Source organism: Cynocephalus volans, chromosome 3 (genome assembly GCF_027409185.1).
Source record: "Cynocephalus volans isolate mCynVol1 chromosome 3, mCynVol1.pri, whole genome shotgun sequence".
NCBI lineage: Eukaryota > Metazoa > Chordata > Mammalia > Dermoptera > Cynocephalidae > Cynocephalus > Cynocephalus volans.
The window spans coordinates 133,751,701-133,764,978 of NC_084462.1; the positions used below are offsets into that span (position 1 = coordinate 133,751,701).

Sequence of the window (13,278 nt, forward strand, 5' to 3'; positions counted from 1 at the left end):
AATAATTATAAGACAGTAAACCCAAATCAGCAAAGGACTCAAATAAGTATTTCACAAAAGAAAATATCCAAATGGCCAATAAACATATGAAAAGGTGCATAACATTATGAATCATCAGGAAAATGTAAATTTAAAGCATGATATACTACCACATGCACACAAGAATGACTAAAATTAAAGCAACAACCAATACCAAGGATTGGTAAGGATATGGAGCAAATGGAACTCTCATACACTGCTTATGAGAGTATAAATTGGGATAAACACTTTGAAAAACTCTTTGGCAGTACTGCCAAAACTAAACATAAACTGAAACCTAGTGATTTCCCTCCTAGGTATACACCCAATAGAAATGTGTGCATGTGTTCACCAAAACATATGTGCTAGAATGTTCATAGCATCACTATTTGGAATAGCCCCAAATTCAAAGTTAGCCAAATGCCCATCAACACTAGAACAAATCATGCTACGTTCATACAATGGACTATTATACAGCAATGACAACAAACTACAACTACATGCAACTATATGGAAGAATTTCACAAACTATACTAAATACAAGAAACTAAGATACAAAAGAGCATGTACATATGATTCCACTTACATAATAAAATTCGATAACCTATGATGTAAGAAGTCAGGATAGTGGTTATCCTAAAGGGAAAAGCACATGAGGGGAGTACTGGGTAATATTCTGTTTACTGATCTGGGTGCTTGTCACACTTTGTGAAAATTCATTAAGCTGTACATCTATGATTTGTTATACATTATGGTTCCAAAACATTGGGGCAGACAGAAAATGAGGATGGAAAGATAAGATGAAATTAAAAAGGAAGTTAGTACATAAAAATAGAAAAGTATGCTTAAGGTCCTGGCAAGAGTGGGGCACAAACGTGTCTTTGAGTTTCTGTGCAGCCAAGGCAAACAGGACAATGCAATCATTTAAATAGTTCATTGTCCATTAGATAAAAACAAGCCAACTGTGCTCAGGAAGAACAGCATTATTCTCAGAACTAAGATCTGAGAGAACTTTCTCCTGAGGATTCTCAGAGCAAGATGTTGTGTAATATGGTGAACATATGTCCTCAACCACATCCTTTCAGCAGAAGCCACAGTGAGTGACACAATAAACTTCTCCATAGGCTGATGCCATAAAACCAAAGCATAATTCAAAGAGAGTAACTGGGGTCAAGGAGTAGGATGAGGTAAGCAAAACTGCAATGTAGGTGTGCCAGTCTGATGGTCTAGAGAGACGTAGAGATATAAATGGTCTACATATCCTCTAGTTTATCTCCCATACAGTGTTTCTCTAAACCAAACTTTTGATAGGCATTGCTCGGCAGTGAGTTCAAGGTCACACTCTCTAAGACAGGTACCTGGAGGCCAGCTATTGTATATTGTCAATGCAACGGTGGAATTGAGGAACAGGTGATATAGCCATTCATTGGAACAGTCAGTGAACTGGGGGTTCAACTGATAGTCTCTGGAAGGCTATCAGTGAAAGCTGACATGCAGAGTAACATATTATTATTCGTGTCTCTTTTATGAAAAAAGAACTATTTTCCCCCATATAATGTTTTAAGCAAGATACCGTATGACCCACTCTTCACATTCATGCCAGCCTTATCTTCCCAAAATGCAGATCAGACACTGTAGCTACCCTCATAAATTTTCAGTGGCTACCTAGGCCTATTGTATACACTTCAAAGTTATTAGCATGAATGCCAGGCCCTTTACATGGGCCTAATCCTTCCTTTTCAGTCTCATCTCTTATCTCTCCCTACACATCCTATACCCCAACCACACCTCACCGCTCAGTGTTTCCCAAACATGCCATTTTGATCAGACCTGGTATTTTCTCACAAGGAAAGAAGAAATCAGGTGTCCAAAGTTTATGGCAATGCTCTCTTGTGTCTGTCACTTCACTGCTTCTGTGATAGGAATGCCTAACTGATTTTATATCATTCCTGCCATGTATAAACTCACCCTCAGCCTCCATGTCACCAGATGGAGCCTTAAATGAAAATATCCCTTTGAACATGTGCATGAGGCTGGTGAATCACTTACCCTACAATACGGCTCCTTCTTTTTTATATCCTCCTGCTGGATCAGCCTCAGGCCCTGGACACCATTCTGTAGGCCTCTCTCATATAGAGCCTGAAGTCTGGGAATTTCTTCTTGTTCAACAGCTACTATAAGCTTCACACACACACACACACACATAAATGATAAACAGCATGGATAGAGTTAAAGATAAAGTCAATGGAAAATCATAAGTTATTACGTGACTCATACCAGGTTGATTTCTTAAAATTATTTTTTTCTTTCCCTGCAAGAAATAAGAAATATCAAAGAAAGAAAGTTTTCTTTTTCTTTTTTTTTTTTTTGCAGCTGGCCATACAGGGATGGAAACTTGGTTCAAAGAAACTTTTTTAAAAAGCCACAGAATAGGCAAAGCAGGCAATTATATGACAGAAGAAAAATAATGGGGAAAAAAGTAAAAAATAAATATTAGTTAAGTATAAAAAAATTATTTTTTCTTCATGTATCTACTTCTCCCTTTTTTCATAACTTTATTTTCTTCCTCCACCAAGAAAATTTGTCTTAAGAAAATGACACGAAAACAAGCTTTCCCCAAAGGTGAGATGTAGCCTCAGTTTCTACTTCTCTACATGCCTCGTGGCCACAAGCAATCCTTATCACCACTCCCTCTATCCCAGAGCGGGGAGAAATACAGGTTGTTTAGTTTTTACATTTTTCTCCCTCAAAACAGAATGGCCTTGTTGTCAAAAGACAAAATTACAACAAATCTAGTTTAGAGATCTTAATAGGATTTTATTTAAGATTCTAGAATTGGGCAACATCTAATTCTATAAAATAGAATGAGTGTTCCAATGAGCCAAGCAGAGGAGATTGGTTTTATAGACAGGAAAGGGCTGAGAAAAGCAGGAACAGAAAACAAAAAGCAAATTGGTCAGTTCAAAGTTACTTTTATTTTTTCCTTTTTTTTTTTTTTTTGAGGGCAGGTCTGGGGATCTGAACCCCTGACCTTGGTGTTAACAGCACTATGTTCTATCCAAGTGAGCCAACTGCTCAGCCCCCAATGTTATTTTTCTTGTAAAGGTTAAAGCAGAGGGGACTTTCTTATCCTGCTGGCTAAAAACTGGCCTGTTTAGGGATTCAGCGATTATCTCTCTCTCCTGATTTCTGGGAAGGTCAGATTAACAACTTAATTTTGGCTTGGTGGTGGAGAACTTCAGCATGAGTAATTTCCATTTTGCTTTAGTCTATTGGGCCTAGTGCAGGAGCTCAGTCCAAACCAATGACCCCCTATAGATTTTATTTAACAATGTGAAATACTAGTACATCAAAAAGATAACTCTTATTCAGTAAAATAGGATATCACTGACAGAAAACTATCCCTTTTATTTCCCGGAACAAATTACAAGTATTTACTACTAACACATTCTGTTGCAAAGAAAAAATAGTAAATTCATCAACTTTACTCAAGACTCTTTTTCTGTTTCTTTCTAGGCAAAGTATTTGTTTAGAGTTTCTTCCTTATTTAACAGTTACCAGTAAAGCACAAATGTATATTCACAAGTACATTAGAACTCACAAGTCACTATTTCATACCAGGGAGTAGAATGTCATGAGGTAATACTTTTAATTAAGGCATAAAGGCTATTTAAATCAACAAATAATTAACCTTAAAAATAGAAGTGGAATGAAAAGACACTATCCAGAGAGCAAAAAGACAACCCACAGAATGGGAAAAAATATTTGCAAATCATATAGCTGATAAAGGTCCGGAACATATATAATACTCTTAACAACTCAACAATAAAAACTGAAAATACAATTTCATATCTTGCTTTTTTCACGTAACATTATGTCGGGACCATTTCCCCACAATATTAAAAATTTTTTTTTCATAGCATCTTTATTGGTAACAATGTGCTTTTATTCTTAAAAATGACATGGAGAGGGACATCACTACCAACCTTACAGATATAAAAAATACTTATAAGAGAACATATATGTCCATAGTGTACAGTTGAACACTATGAACAACTGTATGCCAACAAATTAGATAATCGAAATAAAATAGACAAATTCTCAGAAAGACACAAACTTCTAAAAATGACTCAAGAAGAAAAAGGAAGAAATCTGACTAGACCTGTAACAAGAGACTGAAAACTTCCCACGCACAAAAAAACACCCAGGCCCAAGGGCTTTACTCATGAATGCTATCAATGTTTAAAAAAGAATTAAAACCAATTCTTCATAAACTCTTCCAAAAAAACAGAAGAGGAAGAAACACTTCCTAATTCTATGGCGCCAATATTAGCCTGATGTCAAAACCAGACATTACAAGAAATTGCAGATTAATATCTCTTATAAATATTGGTGCAAAAATCCTGAACAAAATGCTAATAAACTGAATTCAGCAACATATAAAAAGAATTATATCCCATAACCAAGTGGAATTTATTCCAGGGATAAAAGATCAATATAACATCCAAAATTCAATTAATGCAATATACTATATTAACAGAATAAAAGACAAAAATCATATGATCACCTCAACAGAAGGAGAAAAGGGCATTTGAAAAATCCAACAGCCTTTCATGATTAAAAAACACTCAACAAACTAGGAATGGAAAGGAACTTACTTAACCTGATAAAAGGAACCGACAAAAAACCCACAAATAACATCATTCTTGACGGTGAAAGATTGAATGCTTTCTCTCTGATCAGGAACAACACAAGAATTTTCACTTTTACTGCTACTATTCAACACTGTGTTGGAAGCTATACCTATGGAAATTAGGCAAGCCAAATAAAAAAATAAAAGGCATCCAAGTTGGAAAAGAGGTAAAACTAACTTATTTGTAGATGCCATGATCCTGCATATAGAAATTCTCTCCTGCCTAAGGAATTTCTCTCTCTCTCTCTCTCTCTCTCTCACACACACACACACACACACACACACACACACACACACACACACACACACACACACACACACACACACACACAGACACACACAGTTAGAACTAATAAGTGAGTTCAGTAAGGTTGCAAGATAAAAAAATCAATATATAAAAATCAATCGTATTCCATACATTAGTGATAAATAATCAAAAATGATAGTAAGAAAACAATTCCCCTCACAAAAGCAACAAAAAGAATAAAATACTGAGGAGTAAATTTAACAAAAGAAGTACAAGACTTATACACTGAAAACTACAAAACATTGCTGAAAGAAATTGTGGAAGATCTAAATAAATGGAAAAAAACCTATTGTTAAGATGTCAATATTCCCCAAATCAATCTAAAGATTCAACACAATCCCTATCAAAATCCCAGCTGCCTTTTTGGAGAAATTGACAAGCTACCCCAAAAATTCATTTGGAAATGCTACGGTCCAAGAGTAGCCAAAACAATCTTGAAAAAGAACAAAGTTGGAGGATTCACATTTCCTTTATTGGCATAAAGACAGACATATACAAATGTAATAGAATTGAGAACCCATTAATATTCATGCTCTACTGATTTTTTCTTTTTCTTTTTTTTTTTGGTGGTTGGCTGAATACTCAACTGACTTTTGATAAGGGTGCCAAAACAATTAACGTAGAAAGAATAGTCCTTCCAACAAATGATGCTGAGACAACTAGATATCTACATGAGAAAGAATGAAATTGGATCCCTTCTACATATCATATATCAAAATTAATTCAAAAGTGATCATAGATCTAAATGTAAGAGCTAAGACTACAAAGCTCTTAGAAGAAAACATAGGAATAAATACTTATGATCTAGCGTTAAGCAATGGTTTCTTAAATATGATACTAAAAGCATACGCAACAAAAGAAAAAAGATAAATTGAATTGGACTTCATCAAAATTAAAAACATATATATATTATATATATATATAATTTATTTATTTATTTATTTGGGGGTAGCTGGCTGACACAGGGATCCAAACCCTTGACCTCGGTATTATCAGCACCATGCTCTAACCAACACTTTAGTGTTTCAAAGATGCCTTCAAGAAAGTAAAAAAAGAAAATTTACAGAATGGGATAAAATATTCCAAATCATATAGTTGAGATACTTTATCCAGAATATATAAATAACATGTACAAATCAACAATAAAAGGCTGGTTAGTTCAGTTGGTTACAGCACAGTGCTGATAAAACCAAGGTCAAGGGGCTGGCCAGACAGCTCAGTTGGTTAGAGCACAGCCCTATAACACCAAGGTCATGGGTTCAGATCCCTGTACTGGCCAGCTGACAAAAAATAAAAAAATAAAAAGACAAATAACCCAATTTTAGAATGGGTAAAAAATCTGAATAGACATTTCTCCAAAGAAGCTATATGAATGGCCAATAAGCACCAAAAAGATGCTCAACATAGACTCAGCAGTCCCAGTACTGGGTATACGAGTATATACAAAGAAAATGAAATCAGTTTGTCATTATCCACAATAGCCAAGATAAGCAATCAATCTAAGTGCTGATCAGCAGATGAATGGATAAAGAAAATGTGGTATATATAAACAACAGAATACTATTCAGCCTTAAAAAGAAAGAAATCCCGTCATTTGCAGCAACATGAATGAAACTGGAAGGCGTTATGTTAAGTGAAATAACCCAGACACAAAGATAAATACCACATGGTCTCACTTACATGTGGAATCTAAAAAAAGGTGAACTCAAAGAAATGGAGAGTAGAATGGTGGTAACCAGGGGCTGGAAGGAGGAGGGGTTGGGGAGATATTGGTCAAAGGATACAAAATTTCAGTTAGGTGACTATAGTTAATAAAAATGTATTATATTCTTAAAATTTACTGTCTTAGCAATCTATAAGTGTTCTTACCACACAAAAAAAGATAACTATGTGCGGTAATGCATGCATTGGTTAGCTCAATTTAGCCATTTCATAATGTATACATATTATGAAACAACAAGCTGTACACAATAAATACACACAATTTTTGTCAATTAAAAAACAAATTAGTTTTTAAAAAGGAATAAAAAGAAAAGATGCTCAACATCATTAATCACTAGAGAAATGCAAATAAAAACTGCAATGAGATACCACTTCATATCCACTAGGATGCCTAAAATAAAAAAGACAGATAAGTATGGTCTGGGATTTGATCCCTGTACTGGCCAGCCACCAAAAAAAAAAAAAAAAAAGGTCACACAATAGCAAGTATTGAGGAGGGTATGAAGAAATTGGAATCCTCATTAATTACTGGGGGAACATAAAATAGTGCAGCACTTTGGAAAGCGGTTTGGCAGTTTCTCAATACGTTGAACGTGGAGTTACTGCGCAAACCAGCAATTCCACTCCCAGGTATATATCCAAGAGAAATGAAAACATATGTTCACACAAAAATGTGTACACTAATGTCCATAGCAGCATTATTCATAATAGCCAAAAAGTGGAAACAACCAAATGTCTATCAACTGATGAATAGATAAACAAAATGTGATATATCCATACAATGAAATATTATTCAGTCATAAAAAGGAATGAAGTACTGATTCACACTACAAGATGGATGAACTTTGAAAACAGTATGCAAAGTGAAAGAAGCCAGACATAAAAGATCATACAGCATATGATTCTATTTATATGAAACATCCAGAAAAATCAAATCCACAGAGACAGAAAGTATACTAATGGTTGCTAGGGGCTGGGGCAGGTAGGAGTGGGGACTGACTGCTAATGGACGGGATTTCTTTTTCAGGGTAATAAAAATATTCTAACATTAGATGGTGGTGATGGTTACAGAACTCTGTGAATATACTAAAAACTGAATTTTACATGTTAAAAGGGTGAATTACATGGTATGTAAATTGTATGTCAATAAGGTTATTTTTAAAATTACATTGTCACACCATTTTTTTTTTTAGTTAATTCTTAATAATAGATTTCACAAATTACATAGATACAAAGGAAGAAAAAGGCAGGTATTTTTAAATATTCAATATTAAACATCACTAAGAAAATGCTAGTTATAAATACCTTGAGGCCCTAGTAAAATGCCATACCTTGCCACATTGCTTGTAGGCAATTCCCTTTTGGTTACAGTACTCATAGATGAGGGCTGCGCCTTGTACACATAATTTAGCTTTCAGAGATTCAGGTTTATAATAAATTCCACTATGTATGACACCACTGTTATGTCCAGTCTGGTGAACAGCTACAGAACAAGAGAAACAAGGTAAGAGAAAGTACATGATTCACACAAAACCTAAGTGGTGAGAGAACAAACTTATAGTTGAAGCTTTTACAGGCCACATCATTTAGAATTCTGCCGGAATCTGTTCAGATCACTGGTAACTTCCGCTAGCAGCCATCTATGGTATCAGTGTCACATCTCTCCAGCCCATCTCTGATTTCAGCTATAACTTAAGTGCACAAATTCACCTCTCACTAGCGGCAAACTACTTCAAGGGCCCACTAGAGCTCTCTGCCCTCTGCCCCAGGGCCTTTTCTAACACGGGGGCCAGGGGAAGATCTCAACATCACTAGGGGCAATCCTTGGCCCATAGAGAAAGAAGCTGATGAATAAATGAGCGCAATCCTGGGAAACATTTCACTGCTCCTCATTGGATCCAGTGTAATCAAGCTCACAGCAGCAGCCATAACGCACCCTCATGCGGCTTTTCCTCCTTCCCTATCTTACTCTCCCCACCCCTTCACTCCTGCCTCCTCAGATAACCTCACAAATAAATCACCTACACCCAAGTACTAGTTAGGCTCTGCTTTCAGGAGAACTCAGCTAGGATACTATGATGGTTAATTTTAGGTGTCAACTTGACTAGATTAAGAAATACCTAGAAAACTGGTAAAGCATTATTTTGGGGTATGTCTGTAAGGGTGTTTCCAAAGGAGATTAGCACGCGAGCTTGAGTAGACAAGGTAGGAAAGATTTGTCCTCAATATGCACAGGCACCATCCAACCTGCTGAGGGCCCACAGAGAACAAAAACAGAGGAAAAGGTGAATCTCTCACTCTATCTGTTGGAGCTGGGATACACTCTACTCTCCTGTCCATGGACATCAATAACTTAAGACTCTTCAGTCTTTCCAGGACTTGCACCAGCAGCACCTCTGGCTCTCAGGCATTTGGCCTTGGATTAAGAATCACACCACTGGCTTCCCTGGTTCTAATACTTCAGTACTTGGACTGAGCCATGCTACTGGTATCCAGTTTGTACACGGCCTATTGCAGGACTTTTCAGCCTTTCTAATCATGTGAGCCAATTCTCCTAATAAATCCCCTCTCATGTATTTATACACATATCCTATTGGTTCTGTCTCACAGGAGAACCCTGACTAACACAGATATCAACACTGGCATTCGACATGAAAGATTTTGAACTGACAAAATGAGCAGGTGCCCAAGTAAGCCCAAAGAACAACACTGATAACATACATACCTAAATCTTTCTCCTTTTCCAGAACACCAATCGAAAGTGCTGGATGTCGCAGAATGAGGGCTCTGGCAGAGGCAAGTCCCACAATTCCACCACCAACAATGACTACATCAAATGAGCTTTAAGAGAAAGTCACCTTTAAGTAATGACTGTTTAGAGTACACCTCACCAAACTTCAGATGCATACTTTTCATCATGCATGGACAATTAAACTATTAATTTGTAATCATCAAAATCAAATATGTATTGGATTTTGTGCTATTTCACACTCATGAACAAACCTGTATAAGTTCCACCCATTGCTGGTCAGTAGTATAATCAGCTACAGCCTACTGGCAGGCAGGATGGCTGGTTGCTCAAGCTGTTCTATGTCTCCATAGTACCCTACCTGGGCTGGTTACATCAGTGATTACTTTATGTTAAGCATAATACTTTTCTCTACCCTCTAGCCTTTTAAAATTCAAATGTAGTACTCTTGAACCTTTAATACTTTAGCATACAAGAATTTATTCTTCTTTTTCTGTTGAGAAGAAAACAGCAGTAAGAACATCAAATTTTAGGAAATAATTGGTCCAGAAATGGGCTCAAAACCACAATCTTAGCCATGACAAACCCTGATTACATAAACATTTTAAAAATTAGGAAGGGCATGTTTAATTTATCTAATTCTGTAATAAGAAGCTTAAAAAATTACTTTTAGCACTGAGCTCATGGTCAACAAATCTAGGTCTTATTGGAACAGCGGAGTGAGGGAAATTTCAGAGATTAGGTCCTTCCTTTGAAAAGTGATCTAAACTTCAATTTCAAAATCCTTAGCAGAAGCACATTAATTTGATTACAGTATAACTATTACCACATCTGTGGCTACACCTGTAATCAGAAACAGCTCCTGGACAACTAGAGACTAACATATGATAAACCCAAGCTTGCATCTTAAATTAACCTGGGGGTCATAAGTGCATCAAGTTCCCCCTTTAGTGCATGTACCTCAAAACTTGGACAGGGAGAGCTTCCAGGTGGTGCTCAACGGGTGGTTCTCCTCTGCAGCACCTTTAGACAGCTGGATAAAATGCTTGCCAAGGAGTATGTATGATGGTGAACAATGCCCACATTTAAGAACAGAGGGCATAAAAAGAGCAGCACAAGTGAAATGGGATTCTGGGTCCACTACATTAACAGCAGTTATTGGCAAATGCTTGCAGTGGCCAACTAAAAAATTACTATTATGGTCCGACCCCGTGGCTCACTCGGGAAGAGTGCAGTGCTGGGAACGTAGCGGTGCTGGTAGTGCCGAGGCCGTGGGTTCGGATCCTATGTAGGGATGGCCGGTGCGCTCACTGGCTGAGCATGGTGTGGGCGACACCATGCCAAGGGTTACGCTCTCCTTACCCATCACACACACAAAAAATAAATTAAAAATTAAAAATTTAAAAATTTAAAAAATAAAAAATTACTATTATGATCAGAGTGTATGTGGAAGTCAAAGGCTTTAAACAGTTTTTTTTATCGCTAGATAAAGGCTACAGCACTCACATTACACTACAGTTACTTACACTGATTTATAGCCATTGACCCCTTATACAACTTTCACAATAAGCAGACCTTTTTATGAAATCTAAAAAACCTGGTTTTTAGGGACTCCAGAAGAATAACTATTGTTAAAATAGGCTTCATATTTTCCAAAACCTCCATAATCTTCCACTAAGGTAGGGGTTCAAAACATTTAGAAATACTTAAGATATTGGTATGTGTACGACTTAGAATATTTTATATACTTTTTTCTATATCAAAGTGATATCTAAAGCCTTTTGGTGAGGTAGACCTTCCACTGAGTCACAACTGCAGTACCACCTCTCAGCCAAGAAGTTTTACTTGGCTCTTGTGTTTGCAGATTACATGACAACCATCAATAAACCATAAAACTATTATAGTGAGTGTGACTTTTCCAACTACAAATGCCACCCTTCACTGTCCCTCCTCAAACCCAAAGAATCACTGTTCTATACAGTGACATAAAATCATTGAAGTATGTTTCACAAACTAAAGCACAAACCTCCAAGCATCCATTATGGGGGAAGATGCCCAGAACAATAGCAACAGATGAACACTGGAGGACATTTGCTGGCCAAGCTAACCATAAAGGCCGAAGGGGACAGTGTTCTCCACAGCTCACTTAATCTCAAGTCAACACCAATGAGCAGTTTAACAAATAACTTTTTTGAAGCTTTTCATTACGGAAAAGTTCAAACCTATACAAAGGTAGAATAGCACAATGAACCACCACATACACATCACCTAGATTCAATAATGGCAAATCCCACTTCTGTACACCACCAATTTCACCACTTCCTGTATTACATTATTTTGAAGTAAATCCTGAACATCACATTACTTCATTTGTAAATATTTTAAAAGTTATTTCTAAAAGGTCTCTTTACTTGGGGTGCTTTTCTTATTTCAAGTTCAGCCTTGATGCTTTGCTTTGCCTTCAAAGGGATTTTACGCCTAGTTTTAATTCTCCATAAAAGCAACTGTAATTGATATAAATTTTGTTTCTTATGTTCTTTTAATTTAAAAATTTTTTTAAAATTATTTATTTATTTGTTTGGTGGCTGGCTGGTATGAGGGTCTGAACCCTTGATCTTGGTGTTACCATATTTAAAAATTTTAATTGACATAATAATTGTACATATTTATTGGATACTGTGTGATATAGCGATACATGTACACAATGTATGATGTTCAAATCAGGTTAATCAACACATCCATTACCTCAAACATTTATCATTTCTTTGTGTTGGGAACATTCAAAATCCTCTCTTCTAGGTAATTGAAAGTATACTATATACTGTATAGCATAATAATAGAATATACTATATTATTGTTAATTATAATCACCCTACAGTACTATAGAACACTAGATCTTATTCTTTCTATCTAGCTGAATTTTATATCCATTAACCAACCTCGTGATATCCCTCCTCCCCCCACCCTTCCCAGCCTCTGGTAACAACCATTCTACTCTCTACCTCTACTCAATCAACTTTCTTAGCTTCCACATACGAGCAAGAACATGCAGTATTTCTCTTTCTGTTCCTGGCTTATTTCACTTAACATTTCCTCCAGTCTCATCCATGTTGCTGCACATGACGGGATTTCATTCTTTTTTATAGCTGAATAGTATTCCATTGTGTATATCCACCACATTTTCTTTATCCAGTCATCTGTTGATGGACACTTAGGTCGATTCCATACCTTGGCTATTGTGGTGCTGCAATAAAGATGGGACTGCAAATATCTCTTCAATATACTCATTTACTTTTTTTTGGTTTTTGGTTTTTGGTAGCTGGCCAGTATGGGGATTTGAACCCTTGACCTTGGTGTTATAACACTGCACTCTGACCAACTGAGCTAACCAGTTAGCCTTCCTTTCCTTTGGATATACACCTAGTAGTGGTATTGCTGAATCATATAGTAGTTCTATTTTTCGTTTTTTGAGGAACTTCCATACTGTTTTTCATAATGGCTGTACTAATTTATATTCCCACCAACAATGTATAAGAGTTCCCCTTTCTCTGCATCCTCACCAAAAGGCCTCTTTAAAAACACACAAACAGTATTATTGTAACTAAAAAAAAATTAATAAAAACCAAACAAAATTAAAATTTTTAAAAGATTAACAATAAGCTATTATATCATCAAATATTCACTATAAAACTTTCAGAAGAAAATAGATGATACAGTTTAAATGTGTCCCCTGAAATTTTATGTATTGGAAACTTGATCCCCATTGTAAGAACGTTAAGAGGGTGGGAA

At 36.2% G+C, this 13,278-nt stretch overlaps 1 protein-coding gene across 5 annotated transcripts in view; it reads right to left on the bottom strand.

The window, feature by feature from the left end:
* The window catches only part of L2HGDH (L-2-hydroxyglutarate dehydrogenase), a 58,223-nt gene that overhangs the window by 42,076 nt on the left and 2,869 nt on the right, over positions 1-13,278 (bottom strand). For 2 of the 5 annotated variants that reach the window (XM_063090821.1, XM_063090823.1), the window contains exons 2-4: positions 9,466-9,581; positions 8,072-8,223; positions 2,068-2,199 (exon numbers count right to left, since the gene is read on the bottom strand). The exons of 1 other annotated variant lie outside the window; for it this stretch is intronic. In XM_063090821.1, coding sequence (XP_062946891.1) covers positions 2,068-2,199; positions 8,072-8,223; positions 9,466-9,581 — 400 coding nt within the window. The remainder of the gene's footprint in view (positions 1-2,067; positions 2,200-8,071; positions 8,224-9,465; positions 9,582-13,278) is intronic. 2 more of the 5 variants (XM_063090822.1, XM_063090825.1) reach the window with 2 other exon arrangements.